Source organism: Artemia franciscana, chromosome 16, assembly GCF_032884065.1.
Source record: "Artemia franciscana chromosome 16, ASM3288406v1, whole genome shotgun sequence".
Taxonomy (NCBI): Eukaryota; Metazoa; Arthropoda; class Branchiopoda; order Anostraca; family Artemiidae; genus Artemia; species Artemia franciscana.
The window spans coordinates 9,977,297-9,994,187 of record NC_088878.1 but is presented as its reverse complement, the minus strand read 5'-3'; the positions used below and the strand labels follow the sequence as shown (position 1 = coordinate 9,994,187).

General features: G+C 33.5%; 1 protein-coding gene across 1 annotated transcript in view; it reads left to right on the top strand.

The window, feature by feature from the left end:
- Positions 1-16,891, top strand: part of LOC136037044 (eukaryotic translation initiation factor 5B-like) — a 39,934-nt gene that overhangs the window by 17,749 nt on the left and 5,294 nt on the right. The window contains exons 3-5 of the mRNA XM_065719462.1: positions 6,156-6,274; positions 10,117-10,264; positions 13,972-15,668. Of these exons, the coding sequence (XP_065575534.1) occupies positions 6,156-6,274; positions 10,117-10,264; positions 13,972-15,668 (1,964 nt within the window). The remainder of the gene's footprint in view (positions 1-6,155; positions 6,275-10,116; positions 10,265-13,971; positions 15,669-16,891) is intronic.

The following is a 16,891-nucleotide window of genomic DNA, read 5'->3' as shown; positions in this document are numbered from 1 at the left end:
AAGTTTCATCCCGATCCCTCCACTCTAAGCGTTTCCCAAGATGTCAGGTTTCCCCCTTCAACTCCCCCCAATGTTACCGGATCTGGTCGGGATTTAAAATAAGAGTTCTGAGACACGATATCCTTCTAAATATCACATTTCATTAAGATCTGATCACCCGTTCGTAAATTAAAAATACCTCATTTTTTCTAGTTTTTCTGGATTTTTTCCCCAGATGATCGAATCGGGGAAACGACTATTTCTGATTTAGTTTGGTCTGGTCCCTGATATGCCTGGCAAATTCCATCGTCCTAGCTTATCTGGAAGTGCCTAAACTAGCAAAACCGGGACCGACAGAATTTGCAATCAAACAGTTCGTGGTAACGAACTGTAGTAAGGAGCGACCCGGCTCAATAGTAAACGAAACTCTAAATAACGGAATTTTGATGCTAAAATATACATCAAAAGAATCGCATTTTCATGCTGATTTTAAATATATAAGTTATATCAAATTTGGTCTTTGTCATCAAAAGTTACGAGCCTGAGAAATTTTGTCTTATTTTAGAAAATAGGGGAAAACACCCCCTAAAAGTCACAGAACCTTAACGAAAATCACACCATCGCATTCGGCGTATCAGAGAACCCTATAGCAAAATTTTCAAGCTCCTATCTACAAAAATGTGGAATTTCGTATTTTTTGCCAGAAGACAAATCACGGGTGCGTGTTTATTTGTTTTTTTTTTTTTTTGTTTTTTTTTTTCCAGGGGTCATCGTATCGACCAAGTGGTCCAAGAATGTTACAAGAGGGCTCATTCTAACGGAAATGAAAAGTTCTAGTGCCCTTTTTAAGTGACCAAAAAAATTGGAGGGCACCTAGGGCCCTTCCCACGCTCATTTTTTTCCAAAGTCAACAGATCAAAATTTTGAGATAGCCATTTTGTTCCACATAGTCAAAAACCATTATAACTATGTATTTGGGAATGACTTACTCCCCCACAGTCCCTAGGGGAGGGGCTGCAAGTTACAAACTTTGACCAGTGTTTACATACAATAATGGTTATTGGGAAGTGTACTGTCGTTTTCAGGGGATTTTTTTTGGTTTTGGGGGTGGGGTTGAGGGGAGGGGGCTATGTGTGAGGAGCTTTCCTTGGAGAAATATGTCATGGGGGAAGAAAAATTCAATGAAAAGGGCGCAGGATTTTCTAAAATTACTATAAAAAGAACAATGAAAAAATAAACATGGAAAAGTTTTTTCAATTGAAAGTAAGGAGTAGCATTGAAACTTAAAACAAACAGAGATTATTACGCATATGAGGGGTTCTAAAAATGATTTAGCATAAAGAGCGAGGTATTTAGGAGGAGATAAATACCTCGCTCTCTCTGCTATAGTATTTTTAGTAATTTCAACTATTTATTCTACGGTCTTTCTGATTCAGGGGTCATTCTTAAAGAATCGGCACAAAACTTACGATTTAGTGTAAAGAGCGAGGTATTAACGAGGGTACAAACCCCCTCATATACATAATAAAAATTTAAGAATATAAAAGTTTGTTACGTAAGTTAATTCTTAAGTTACGTATAGTTTTTACTAATAAAAAAATTTGTTAAAAATTAAAATTTATAGTTGCCTTTTTGTGGAACCAAAAAATTGCATGGCAACTAGGCCTCCTTCCCCATTCCTTTATTTCTCAAAATCGTCTGATCAGAACTAAGAGAAAGCCATTTAGCCAAAAAAGGAATTAAAATGTAAATTTCATTTTAATATTTTATGTGTGGAGAGCCAAAATCAAACATGCATTAATTCAAAAACGTTCAGAAATTACATAAAAGAACTAGTTTTTCTAACTGAAAGTAAGGAGCGACATTAAAACTTAAAATGAACAGAAATTACTCCGTATATGAAATGGGTTGTCCCCTCCGCAATCCTTCGCTCTTTACGCTAAAGTTTGACTCTTTAACACAATTCTGCTTTTTAAAACAATTAAAAGCTTTAGCATAAAGAGCGAGGGATTTCGGAGGGGCCAACCCATTTCATATACGGAGTAATTTCTGTTCGTTTTAAGTTTTAATGTCGCTCCTTACTTTCAGTTAGAAAAACTATTTTTTTTATGTAATCGCTATATGTCACTTGGTAAATACTTAGTGCCATAACGATATTATAATACTAGACATTAGTTCCAATTATTTTTTTGAAATCCAGATAGACTGGTGGCATATCTCTGTTTAGCTTTCATTAGATAAAATATATAATCATTTTTGTATATTTGTTTGCATTACCTGTAGTCTCTTCTCGCGTGAGAATTTTATTAATGAATTTATTTGTAACCCAACATGTACAATTAGACTAGGGTGGAGTTATAATAAAAAAAGTGTTTTTGGGAGTTCTTCTTTGATGCTGGGTAATCATTTAGAAGTACGATTCTTCAATACATGTCTTGTCATTTCATTGTAGTAAGTTATTCCGTCTTGTTTTTTCAATTTTTTATTTACTGTTAAAATTTTTGGTCTGAATCTAGAATTTAGCACGGGTCTGTTAAATTTGTATCCCGTGAAATTTGCCTTATGTAATTCAGAACCGAAGAGGGTAAATTAACCATGAATTATTTCTTTGCCATATCATTTGCATGCCTTTCCATCATGAATGAGAGGCTGGGCAAGACAATTATATAGAGGGTTTGTAAATATTCACTTTATTTTCATGATTGCTCTGAATTCGCTGAATTTGCTCTGAGATCCCTCTATATTTCTTAAAACCTCACCGAATTAAATTAAAATGATTCTGAAATGAAAGATTTAGAAAGGGATACATAGTGTCGCACAGGAGGGGATAAGCAAGGGAATTCTTCTCAAAAGTATAAGACGTTTGTGTCACTATGTTATAATTTTGTATCGGTTCAATAAATTGAACAAATTTCAGGGTAAAATCGCCCCTCCCCCTTTACCCTTTCTGAAGATTTATTTTATGGTGACGTAATCGATTTCCAAATATGTTGCTTTAGTTTCTCAATTTCTTAGATCTGCATATCGACGCAAAAATCATCATTTTAAAATTACATAATTTTTAAAATGTACCATGGTATATTTTATCATGGTACGTGTTACACATAAAAATGGTACTTCGTACACATAGTTTTTTCAATTTTTTATTTACTGTTAAAATTTTTGGTCTGAATCTAGAATTTAGCACGGGTCTGTTAAATTTGTATCCCGTGAAATTTGCCTTATGTAATTCAGAACCGAAGAGGGTAAATTAACAATGAATTATATCTTTGCCATATCATTTGCATGCCTCAATTGTAAGCAATGCACACATCCTTATATACATTTCTCTAGAAAGTGCTGGGATTATGGTACACATTTTATGTGTACCATAATCTATGTGTACGAAGTACCATTTTTATGTGTAACACGTACCATGATAAAATATACCATGGTACATTTTAGAATTATGTAATTTTATTATCATTTGCTTACAATTATTCATCTGTGTCTAAAAAAACGAATTATGCCTTTTGCCAGAGGCGTTGCCCGCAACTACTTGATTTTAATTCAAAATCAACTGAGTCGGTCTTATCAACTAACAAGTGAAATTATATCATCTTTGCACTATCTTAAAAAGGGATAACGCCAGATTTGCCTCTCACTCACTCGGACCTATCCGTCTTGGCTTTTTGTATAATTAGCCATGGCTTGATGCTCGCTACTTTTTTATTTTATTTCACAGCTTTAATTTGTTTTCTTACATTTTATAGTGGCCATCATCAAAACACCAAATTTTGTTGTTGACGAGAATTCTTTTCTGATAGATTTTTTTTTTTTTTTTTAATATGTCGTTGGTGAGTTTCTCTATTTGTATGAAATAGATCGTGTATAACAACTAGCACTACTAAAAACGCAGCGCTGAGCCACCTGAGGCCAACACAGATACGCAAGCTACTCTTCCATTTTAATATATTCAAAGCCTCACTCTTCACCCCCTCCCAGGAAGTTCACATTTCCGTTAAATCTTTCTTTACGACATCCTCCCATCTCAACCGCGGACGACCTGCTTTCCGTTTAGTCCTAGAGGGTTGGCCGGAAAGGACAAAGCCATCTCATGCTTTGGTCATTATAGCCCTAGAAAGCTGGATTGAAACAAACTTTCCTAACCCGGTACCTATTCGTGGCCAATTTTTTTAGAACACACCCAGCAACTCTTCTACCATTTTTCGGAGTGCCCATGCTTCAGAACAATATTTGATCACTATCATCAGTGTAGCCTCTAATATTTTAATCTTGATTTGCAGACTTATTTTCCTATTCTTCCAAACTTTTTTCAAGTATGAAAACAAACACCCTGAGCTTTGGCTATTCTACTTTTAACATCTTCACTGCTCCCATCGTCTTTATTAATAATACTACTAAGGTAAATGAAGCTGTCCACATGATCGATCTATTTGCCCACCCAACGGCACCTTCTTCCCTTATTCCTAGCCTTCGCGACTTAGTCTTCTTAACTTTTTTTTCAAACCTATTCTAGCACTCTGAACTTGCAAAACCTCTAAAAGATCATTCATAAGGTATGCAAAAATTAGGTAGCTTTCTATTTCTTATCTGATGTTCCTGAAAATAGCTATTGCTGAATAATTCAACTTAGCTAGTCTTTTTTTGAACACTGTCTTTTTGGGTTTTCTTTTTTTAGTCCTACTCAAGTGTTTTATATTACTATTTGCAAGTCTGTTCGTGATTAGAATTTCAACTCACTTGTGAAAACGGTGATTTGAAATCTTATCCTAGTCAAACTCGTTGCTTTAAATACATGATGCAACACATTCAACGCATAAGCTACATGTTTCTCTTGTATGACGAAATTTTGGAAAAAGGATCGAATTAAAATGCTCATCTTTTCTCTTGGTAATTAGCACATCCACCTATGCCAAATGCTGCCTTGCCTGACAATAGTGTTGCCAGTATTCTGTCTATTCCAAAAGGAAACCTTTATATTTCTTAAGGTAGGGGCCCAACCACGAAAAAGGTATTTGTACAGCCCCTGTATGATCAGAAAGGAAATCCGATTTTACAGTCATTCTAATTTTCCTGTAATTTCGCCATTTGTCCTTCACGGATTCAATTGGGGAAGTAAAACTCTCCTAGATTTAGATTATGCTGATAATTTAAGCATCCTAATTGAAAATGTTCGCAAAACGAATGAATGCTTTGAGGTTTTGCATGTTAAAGATGCAAGAATAGGTTTGAAAATTGATATTAAGAAGAAGTCGCTAGATTAGGAATATGTGAAGATGAGGAAGTGATGTTGGACAACGAGTAGATCGATCAAGTGGATCGCTTCATTTACCTTGGTAGTATTGTTAGTAAAGATGGTGGGTGCAGTGAAGATCTTAAAAGTAGAATAGCCAAGGCTCGGACTTTTTTCATAGTAGGAAAAGTGAAGAATAGGAAGATAAGTGTGCGTATCAAGATTAGAATATTGGAAGCTACAGTGATGACAGTGGTCAGGTACGGTTCTGAAGAGTAGATGCTCCGAAAAACGGAAGAAGATTTGCTAGATGTGTTCCAAAGAAATTGCCTCCGGATTGTTTTGGGAACCTGGCTGACCGGGCGCATCTCAAACATCTTAGCTACATCTTAGCTGTAAGAAAAATGTTGGCTAATCCCACTTTCTATGGCTATAATGGGGGAAAGGCTGAGACAGCTAGGACACGTTCTGTGGATGAAGGATGACAGATTGCCCAAGATCGTCCTTATTGGGCAATCGTCTAGGGCCGAACGAAAAGCAGGTTGTCCTGAATGGGGTAGGAGGATCTCATAATTAAAGATTTAAGGTAAATGGGAACTTCTTGGATAGGTGTAAAGATGGAGGCTCTGGAAAAATTGGGACGGAGAGGGAGCGTGCGTCGCTGTGTTGGCTTGGTGCTGCAGTGAGTTTTTAGTAGCAATAGAAGTAGTAGTAGATATAAAAAAGCATCTCAGTTTTGCAAACAGAAATTTGTTACCTTGATCCTAGCTCTACTGATATATTTTTAACAAACAAAAATAAATAAACCAAACCAGAATCGAGCTGAAAGAAAAAGCACTCCAAAAAAAAACACAACAAACACAGGTTCTTTACTAACATACAGACTAACCATGTTTGGGAGAGTTGTTTGTTTGCTGTCCTGATCAAATTTATTTTTAAGGAAACAAGAAGTCCGAAAATCAGAAAATAGAAGAATTAGAAAGTCTGGACTCTGGAGAAGCAAGTAAAAAGAAGGATAAAAAGAAGAAGAAAAAAGGGGACGAAGAAATAGTTACTGAGGTAGTAGATTCATACTATTTAGACATTGATTACCAATACTATTTAGACTATTTGCTTACTGTTGCTTACCATACTATTTAGGGACTACTTAACCCAGTCTTGTAAGTTCAAACCCTTTCCGAATTTTCTTTAAAAAAAATATGATGTTACAAGTAACTTTCATTTATATGTAAAATGGAATAAAAAAATACTTAAAGGAAGAGTGTGGAATGTCAATTCGTGTGCTGTTGGATGTAAATCTTCTTCGGTTAGGTGTTACGTGGTTTCCATGAGCGACTATTTAGCCGTCTACTTATTGAATCGTATTTGTTGCAATGCATCGCAATGGAGGTGTTTTAATACATTCGTAGATGTGTTGTTGGAGCTCTTTTGATCCCAGACACTCTAATATCAAGCCAATGTTAGTCTACCATGTTTTTTTATTGAAAGTGACAGTTCTTAAAAGCAACTGTGTCCTTTCAAATGGCTTTTAGCTTTTGTGTAAACCGAGACTAAAAAGAAAAAAGAACCTGAAGGTGAAAATAGAGGAGATAAAAGCTCAAATTGCGCCCCTTGGGGATGAAAAATTTCTAGTAGAGCATTTATATATGCTTCTTCTGAAAGTATATATGACGGTCTGTATATTGTGTTATTTGATTCATTGGCAGCAACTTGTTTTTTTATAGGTATTATACTATATTTTATAATATGATAATAATATATATTTTATTGTTGTAAAAATAATGAAAGGTTGTTATTACTGTTATTATATTTTATATTGTATAATATATATTTTATAATAGGTATTATATTTGGTTGTACTTCCATATAATTGAAATAATGATACTGATTTTTTTTTTTTTTTTTTTTTTTTTTTTTTTTTTTTTTTTTTTTTTTTTTTTATTATTAACGATAGCTGTTATATTGTGAAATTAGAAGGGTCACATGAAATGCATTTTGAAGCCTCAAGTGACTCGGAGGTAAATTGGACTTAAGGACTTAACGCTCTTAACGTTCTAAGGACTTAACTTAAAGTGACTTGAAGGACTTAACGTTCATTATGATTTTTTTTTCTTCATAGTATTAGAAGATTGGGTGATATTAAGCTCCATCGCAGCTCCTCCTCGACTGGGATGCCCGGTAAGGCATTCGCGTCAGGTCCAGCAACAATAACGAAACAGATTCTGCTTTTTGTTTGGCATCACACCTATTATCAAGAAGTTGGATTTCGGTAACCAAAACTGGATGATTTCGGCAATCTTTGGCAACCTTTTTTCATCTGTAAAACACCATCCAAGTTTCTTAGCGTTTCTTCACACCATCACCAACTATCCTGAGTTTTTTTTATTGATGCAAGATATTAATCTTTGTAACATTCAAATCTCCAGTTACCAGCGCAGTTGCTACGCAGTATTTTCCCGTGTTTCCCGTGTTTGTCAACCGGTATCTTCGAGAATTTGCATATGAAACTCGATTACTTTGATAATTCTTATTGCAGTTGGCTGCTATCCCTGGCGGAAAAAAAATGAAATAAATAAGGAGATATGTGCTAAACATGCAAGAAACGTGATTTTATCGTTTTTCTAGATTGGGGGCTTAACAGCTCTGGTTCAGGGCTCTAGATGGTTAATCGATTGACTATTTTAAAGTTTTTAATTCCTGGCATTTTGGCCCTCTGAGGGAAAATTGAAGTTTTCTTTCTCAAAATGGCAGGAAACGCCACTTTGCTGTGGCAAGTTGTCTTTATCCTTGAGGCAAGGATTAAATTATAATTCACAAATCAACTTAGACATATCTATAATGGCTTTAACTATCTGAAAATATATACTTTCTCATTGAATAACATGGATTAAATATGCTTTGCTTTGAAGTCTTGGTGGAAACCATGATAGAGGGAAAATCCTTCCCCATCCCCCGGGATCATCTCCAAGAACCCTTTTCACTTTTCAGAAAAAAATGTTAACAAATTTTCGTTAAATTAGTATTTTTCGTCTTTTTTAACTCATCCTCCAAGGGGCTAAAGAAGTTGAAAGTATAGTTACAACTTGGAAACAGAAGAAACATATCGAGCCGTGTTTTCAGTCCACCCACATTCGACATGGATTTTACAGATTATCGTTTTAAGTGCCGTGCTCAACACAGACGAATGTCTTCTAGGAACCTTTGTTCAACCCTGCTATTCTGGCACGTTATAGTTTTGAGGAACCCGTGTTCAACTCGCTTAGAACCCATTAGATGAAAAGACTAAAGTTTTGCTGGGTTGAGCAAGAAGAATTTGAAAATGATTATTGTCGAACCCGCTCAAAACAAGCCTCAAACCTGGTGCCTGAAAGCACAACGTTGGAGTTATTATATGATATATGTTACAACCAAAAATTACAGTACTTCCAAAATTACAATAGAAATTACGCGGTTCGCCTTTGGATTTCAAAACTGATAGCCTAAACCCCAAGTGCTTCTTTTCAGGGAATGGTTCACCTTTTTGCTTAACCCTCTCAACCACTTGAGGCATTCAATAAAATAAAACTTTATTTTTACTCGTGACGGAAAAACTGTAAATCGAAGATGTCCTTTTCATCTTCTTGTCCACTTCATCATCTTCTTCATCCATCGGTTGATTTTTTAAAAGGGAATTCAACAGACACGACTTTATAGAGAAAACTTGGGTAAATGGTTGACTAGCGTCTGTCTAAGAACATGGCGCTATGAATTTTGTCGAAAAAAAAATGAGAATTGAATATTGTCAGTTAGAACTTGGTCAGGATTGAAGCTTGCTTCTGGTAACACTAACAGAAGCAATATCTGGACTGCGAAATTAAGTTACTTGTATTTGCAATAAGTCTTTTTGTACGATTAAAAAAAAAACAGTATACCATTAGCTCTTGCGAAATTCATCCATTGTTATTGGCCATTATGTATAGTTTTTTCTTTCACGTATTTAATGTTGAAAAGTGACACTAGATGGCAGATAATATTTATTTCTTAGAATTACTATTTTAATATGTTCTGCTAATTAACTTACTTATTGCTTATATATAGCTTAGCAGTTTCAAGACCAAAAAAAGTTTTCGTGGTTACTAAATAGTTACTACCATGGAAGAGGAGTGCTATTCAAAGAGATGCTTGATCAGATATTTACTAAATAACAATAATTTGAGAAACATTATTGAGGCGAGTACTAGTAATTGATAACGAAATTTGAAAGATGATGCCTTAATTACTACTAATCTTCTTAAATCATTGCAGCAACAGACTGCATCAAGCATACTCCTCAATTTCACTCTGTTCAGAGCTCTATTTTGCGCTCTCTCTTATCAATTTCGTAATATCTTTAGCTCTACTTCTCTTTTCTTGTTCTTTTGCTGCTTCTTTTCTGTATTTCTGCCTGTTCTTAATTTCCTTACCTTTTATTTTTACATCTACATGCTACATGCATATGCTTTGAATGGTAAACGTAAATGGTAAATGGTACATCTACATGCTTTGAATGGCTGTTGTTAGATTGCTAAAAAAGTTTCTGGCAACCTGTCATTGTTTTTTAGTAAAACATCTCGCATCTACCGTTGCGTCCAAAAGTCTACCGTTTAAACATTAAAACGGTAACTTCTTGCTTTTGTTTGGTGACTGTGGGATTACCAAGAAAAAAAAAATGATTTTTGGCAACCTATCATTGTTCTTTCGTGAAAATTCTTGCGTCTACCAGTGCGTCCGAAAGTCTGTCGTTTAAAAATTAAAACGGTAATGTCTTGCTTTTGTTTGCCGACTGTTGGATTGCCAAAAAACTCGAAACATAATTAAACTATTTTGGCTTGCATAAAAAAAAAAATCATGAATATAATTTAAAAAATCGTGTTTTTTTCTAGGAGGCACAAAATGAACCCGAGAAAACTATTGAACCTCCTACTATGGAAGAGGTGGCTGGAGCTGGTGAAGATACCACAGCAGCCAAAAAGAAGAAAAAGAAGAAGAAGAAGGGCGAGGCAGGAGCAGATGAAATTAAAGAAGGAGAAGGTATTATTTGTATATTAGCACTGTCCCTCAGGTGTAGTGCTATTTTTACATTTTTACATTTTTACATTTTTTAGTAATTTACATTTTTACATTTTTTAGTAATTTACATTTTTACATTTTTTAGTAATTTACATTTTTTACATTTTTTCATTTTTTAGTAATTTACATTTTTACATTTTTTAGTAATTTACATTTTTACATTTTTACATTTTTTAGTAATTTACATTTTTACATTTTTACATTTTTTAGTAATTTACATTTTTACATTTTTTAGTAATTTACATTTTTACATTTTTTAGTAATTTACATTTTTACGTTTTTACATTTTTTAGTAATTTACATTTTTACATTTTTTAGTAATTTACATTTTTACATTTTTTAGTAATTTACATTTTTACATTTTTTACATTTTTAGCTAGCTTTTGCACTAGACAGAACGAGTGTTTTAGATGTATGTGTTGTCTGTCTGCGCAAGCTCTAAGCATATCTTTAGAAACAAACGTTCTTGTTTTTCTAAAATATCTTTATAGAAACTAGGTGGTAAATCTATCCTGTTTTGTGGTTATTGAAAAAAAAAAAATATCTGTCAGATAGATTTTGTTCTACACATAATCGAAGAGAAATTTTCATGAAATTAAAGAGTCATGTTGAAAACTAAGCATTTAAGGTTATTTTATTTTTGGTAGTCCCAATTCTGGTTTTGAACTGTTTTCAAACAAATATATATACATATATATATATATATATATATATATATATATATATATATATATATAATAAAATTTTAGATATATATATATATATATATATATATATATATATATATATATATATATATATATATATATATATATATATATATATATATATATATATATATATATATATATATATAATTTTAGACTTTTTAAAGATCAGTGGTTCATGTTTAGTCGCAAGGCGTATAATTACAATTTAATTTATTAGAAATGACGTATCTTATTTCAATTGTGTTTCAATTTGCTTAGTGAATAAACTGTTTTCATATAAGTTGTTGCATCATTTAATGATTGATGATGAAATTTATTTTTGAAATTTTTCATCATAAAGCATAGAATTAGTATTTTTCTTAGTGGAATATCTCATTTCCGTTGTGTCTTGATTTTCTTAGCAAAATCAAATTTTGTGTTATTAGCCCTTGCATAATTTTAACCATTTTTCTCTGTAGATTTTCCTCTTTTGGGCATGTCCCAAAATTTATATGCTAAGAAAGTACAGGACGTTTTCTTCCCACATTAAAAATGTTCTCAAGAAGCTCAATTAATAATAAAAAACAAAGAGTTCAGCTTCTATAAGTAAGTAATTTGATAACACACTGTTCTTGAATTAAAATCCCCTCACTTTGGATCCCTGTTATAAGAGTTACAAGAGCAGCAATATAGGCCAGTCACGTGGAGCGTTTTATCTGTAGACAGAAAGCGAAAGTTTAAAGTCGAATCAGCAAAAAGTAAAGAAAAGGAAACCCATTTTTTTGCCTTTTTTCCACATTAAATTCACTCCCCCCCCCACCCACACCAAAGCTGGTTCAAAGGACTCCTTTTATCGCCGATGAAACAGAAGAATAGTGGCCAAGAATGTGTTGCCTTCAAGCAAGAGCCTCTAATTTAAGAGCCAGAAATTAAAAAGTGGCCATTTTTTCTAGTGTCCGCTCTGTACGTTGAAGTTTAACCTGTATTTTACGGAAGAATTATCTCCGAATAATTGTGATTGTTTTATTTACGAATCTTTACCAAAATGTTTGCGTTTTATTTTTGATAACCCTATACTCCCTTTAAGGAAACACGCATAAATTCTTGAATACAGAGCCTAAAATGGAACATAACACTAGATTTAGTCCCCCGCCTAAAATGCCTATAAAAGATAAAATATAGTAAGGATCGTGGTCTTTTCTGCGCTTATTCTAATGCCAAATGCCCATTCACTTGTTATTGCTAGTCTTGGAACGAAAATAACTACAGTAATTAACGGTAAAGAGTTCTGGAAAGAACACAAGTAGTAGTTTAGGTTAATGAAAAGCGTCACAACCTATGAAGGCATCTCTCTGATAATACCACTTTCAAGAGTGTCAGACTCGAGTGCTTCTTTTTGGTTAGCAAATTTATGGTATTTGTTTGTGTTATTTTCTTGCGTGTTGTTATATGAATTTCTTCTACCACTTTTGGTTTTCGTCTTTTTCTTTCTTAATTTTTTCTTTCTATTTCCTTCTTCCATTTTTTCTGTTTATAAAGACTTCCAAAGTCGAAATGTTCAGACAGTTTTAAGTTTCACTCTTCACTGTTGCGATTAAAAGTTTATATTATTTGTTACATTTATATAAAACAAAATTAATATTTATGTAAAGAATAACTAGTAATTCATAATTCTGATTTTAATCGCTGAATCATGAGGATCCAAGCCCCTATCAAAAGTACTCCGTTCAAAATCGTCCTTTAGTTGGAATCTTCTGAGAATTTTAGTTTTATTTCCGTCTGACAAATAAAATTACAAATTTTAGTTTGATAAATTTTGAAATTTTTGAACTTTGTGCATGAGATTCAATTTGAATCACAGGTTTGAATGGACCTTAGATTGGCCCTGTCCAGTGGGATTTTTTTTTTAATTTGATGGTGTCTTTTTTTTGTCAACCAATTAATTGCCTTTAATCTATCATAGATATAAAAAAAGAAAAAATGCAATTGCTATAAAGAATAGCCGTTCAAAATTTTATTGCTTTGGTACTTCTTGATAGAAATTAAAAAACGAAAAATAATAGCTAAAACTTAGCTGCGCTATCGAACGAGAGACTACTCAAGTTGAACAAAATTTCATGGGATATAATTATAAATAAAATAATTTAAGAATATTTTCAGAATTGAAGCGTGTGAACTATGATAAGGATTGTCCTTGTCAATAATAATGACAAACTATCTGTAAAAATTAAGCGAGAAAAACGGGTCTAATATAAATTAAGCAGTGCCAAAGAATAAAAACAAAACAACACATTAATTGATAAAAAAAATCCGTTAAAAAAATTATTAACAATATGTTGTTTGTTTATTATTCTTTGTCACTGCTTTATTTGAATCAAACTCGTTTTTCTCGCTTAAATTTTCGTAAATGGAAAAGCATTGTGGTCTAAGAAATTATTTACAAACTATTTGTTAACCATTATTTTGATTTCTTAGATATAGTATTATTATGTTTCACAGACTTAATAACTTTTTCCTTTTCCTGAATTAAGTTTAATAGGTTCATTTTCCAGGTGAATCTATTTTGACTTATCAGAGTTTTATATCAGACAAAAATAAAAACTCAAAGTTGTTGCTCCTTATCGGAATAGTTATGGACCTGTTTCTAAAAATCAGCTGAAAGGCAAAAAATTGACTTGCGTTACTTAGATTTTAGTCGCATATAGGGAAGTGATCATTAAGATCTGGCCAAAAGAATAATATCTGAAAAAAGAGCAACAATAAAAAAAAGTTGAAAAATTTTATTAGTTGACATTTTAAACTGAACTGGTCACTCATTGGAAAAAAAAAAATATCTTCGACTGAGCCAAAGAAATAAAGCTTGAATTATGCATCTATGCTTATTTTATTTTTTGTTATATTTAATTGTCTGGTGTGAAAAACGGATATCATTTGATCAGTGTTTATTAAACTTTCCCACTATGTTCGGTTATTTTTCAGGAGAGAAAAAAAAAGATGTTAAAGAAGAAAAGAAAAAACCGATTAGCAAAGCTGTTGCTGCACTTCAAGAAGCGCTAAGGAAACAAAGGGAAGAAGAAGAACGGCTAAGGAAAGAAGAAGAAGAAAGGATACGAATAGAAGAAGAAATGGAGAAAAAGAGAGAAGCAGAAGAAGAACAAAGGAGAATAAAGGAAGAGCAAAAAAAGCAACGAGAAAAAGAGAAGCGTCAAGAGCGTAAAGCCAAAGGTTTAATTCTTACAGCAAAGCAAAAACAGGAAAGACAAAGAATGGCAGCAAGTTTAGAGGCATGGAAAGAAAGTGGTAGTCAAATTCCAAGTGTAACTGAAAAGAAAGCTCGACCAGGAACAAGAGTCAGACCTAAGAAAGGAAAACTAGAAGTTGAAGAGTCAACCCCTAGTGAGGCTCAGGATGATGCTGAAGCTAAAGGGCAAGGGGGGACTGAAGAAGTAAAAGTCAATGGCTCTACTCCAGAGCCAGTAGTAAAGGAACAAATTGCAGACAGCTGGGAGCTTCTGGATGAAGAGAGTGAAGAGGAAGCAAGTGTGTCTGAACCTAATAAAGAATTAGTTAAAGAGGTTGAAAAACCTTCTAAAGAGGAAAAACTGTCACAACAAATAGCGAAAGAAATCAAAGACGATAGATCTATCAAGGAAGCAGCTCCAAATGTTCCTAACAAAAAAGTTTACCAAAAGGAGCTTTCTTCTGACAGCGAATCGGAAGAATCCGATGAAGACGAGGATTCTAAAGAAAAGATTAAACTGAGACTCCAAAAACGACGAGAAGAGAACGAGAAGAAAAGAAGTGTAGACCGTCTTCGTGCACCAGTTATATGTGTTCTTGGGCATGTTGATACTGGCAAAACAAAGATTTTAGATAAATTGCGTCGTACTAATGTACAAGATGCAGAGGCAGGTGGCATCACCCAACAGATCGGAGCAACCAATGTGCCCCTTGACGCACTTCGTGAGCAAACGAAAACTGTGAAAGGTTTTGAGCCTCTTAAAATAAAAATCCCAGGGCTCCTGATTATTGACACACCTGGACATGAATCTTTTAGTAATCTGAGGTCTAGAGGCTCGTCATTGTGTGACTTAGCAATCTTAGTTGTTGACATTATGCATGGAGTTGAGCCTCAAACTATAGAATCAATAAAACTCTTGCAAAACAGAGGTACTCCATTCATAGTTGCCTTGAATAAAGTGGATAGATTATTTGAATGGCAGTCAAATCCAAAAAAAGACATTAGAGATGTACTAAAATCGCAGAAATCCAATACAATTCTTGAATTTAAGCAGCGATCAAGTAGTGCTTTATTGCAGTTATCAGAGCAAGGTTTAAATACGAAGCTTTTTTATGAGAATCCAGATCCAAAGGAGTATTCTTCCGTTGTGCCAACAAGTGCAATTACTGGTGATGGAATGGCCAACTTAATAGCAACAGTTGTGGAATATAATCAAAAAATCCAGCCGAAAAAATTAATGTTTTCTGAAGAACTTGAAGCTACAGTATTAGAAGTGAAAGCTATTACTGGACATGGTACTACTATTGATGTGATTTTGATTAATGGTTCACTTAAAGTTGGAGACGAAATGGTTCTAGCTGGCTTAGAAGGACCTATTGTAACTCAGATTAGAGCCCTACTCCTGCCAAAACCAATGAGGGAACTGCGAGTCAGGGTAATTTTTTTTTTTTTTTTTTTTTTTTTTTTTTTTTTTTTTTTTTTTTTATAGCCATTGAGAGAAGTTAAGGTAATGTAGTTAAGATTTTTTCTTTTTTTTTATTTTAATGAAAAGTAAAATAGTGTAAATATTGTTTTCATTATCTTTTTTTGTGTAAATCTTTACAAGCTTTGATTTGGGGTAAACATATTTTACGTCGTCTTTTTTCTTTCTTATTATTATGAATCACAGGCTACGAACTGTAAGAAAGGTGCTACTTAGCCCAGTAGTAACGGAAACTTCAGAAAAAAATTCGATAACAATTAGTACATAGAAAGACTTGGCTTTTTATGTCGATTTCAAATCTAAAAAAAATTTATTAACTTTTTATTTTACTCATCAAAGCTACGAGACTGAGAAAATATGTCTGATTTTAGAAGAAGGGGGTGAATTTCCTCCAAAAGGCAAGCGATCTTAACGATAATGACACCATTAGATTTAACATATCAGGAACACCATTGTAGAGGTCTACATTTTTTTTGTAATTTTCAATTTGTTTGTGTCAGACAAAGATCATGGATGCACGTTGAATTGTTTTTCTTTTTTTGGGGGGGGGGAAGGGGTACCCATGGGTGATCATGTAAAACCAATAGTCCTATAAGATCGGGAGAGGGTTCATTTGGACAAAAAAATCAGAAGTTTTAGTGCCCTTTTTAAGTGGCTAAAACTGATTGGGCTGGAGTAAGATGCGGTTTCTCAAAATACCTTAAAAGCCCGTCTAACATTTTACACTTTTTTTTTAGTATTACAGGATAGGCCAATTGGACATATGTAATAGGCTACATACCTTTTTTGTGGTTTATATTGGCTTCAATACATAAATAAGTATTCTATGGTTTTCAAACGGAAGTAATAACACTAACATTTTTTCATTGCAACCTGAAGTTGCAGAATGAAGAATTTTGTTGGATATTAGCAGAAATCCATTATTGATGAAAAGTAACCAAGCAAGGAGTGGGTGTAGTAGTGACGTCAATTGAGGGGGAGTTTGCCTTCTATATATTTTGAAAAATACCTTTTTTGAGGGATACTCTCATTGAAAACGGCAGCGTACCTAACACGATCCTGGCAGAGATCGTGTTAGGTACGCTGGTTGACTTGATTTTTAAGCTTTCTTCAAAAACTTAAAAGTGTTTGTGTTTTTATTGCACTTTCTGGTGTTTTCAGACAGCCATGTTTCT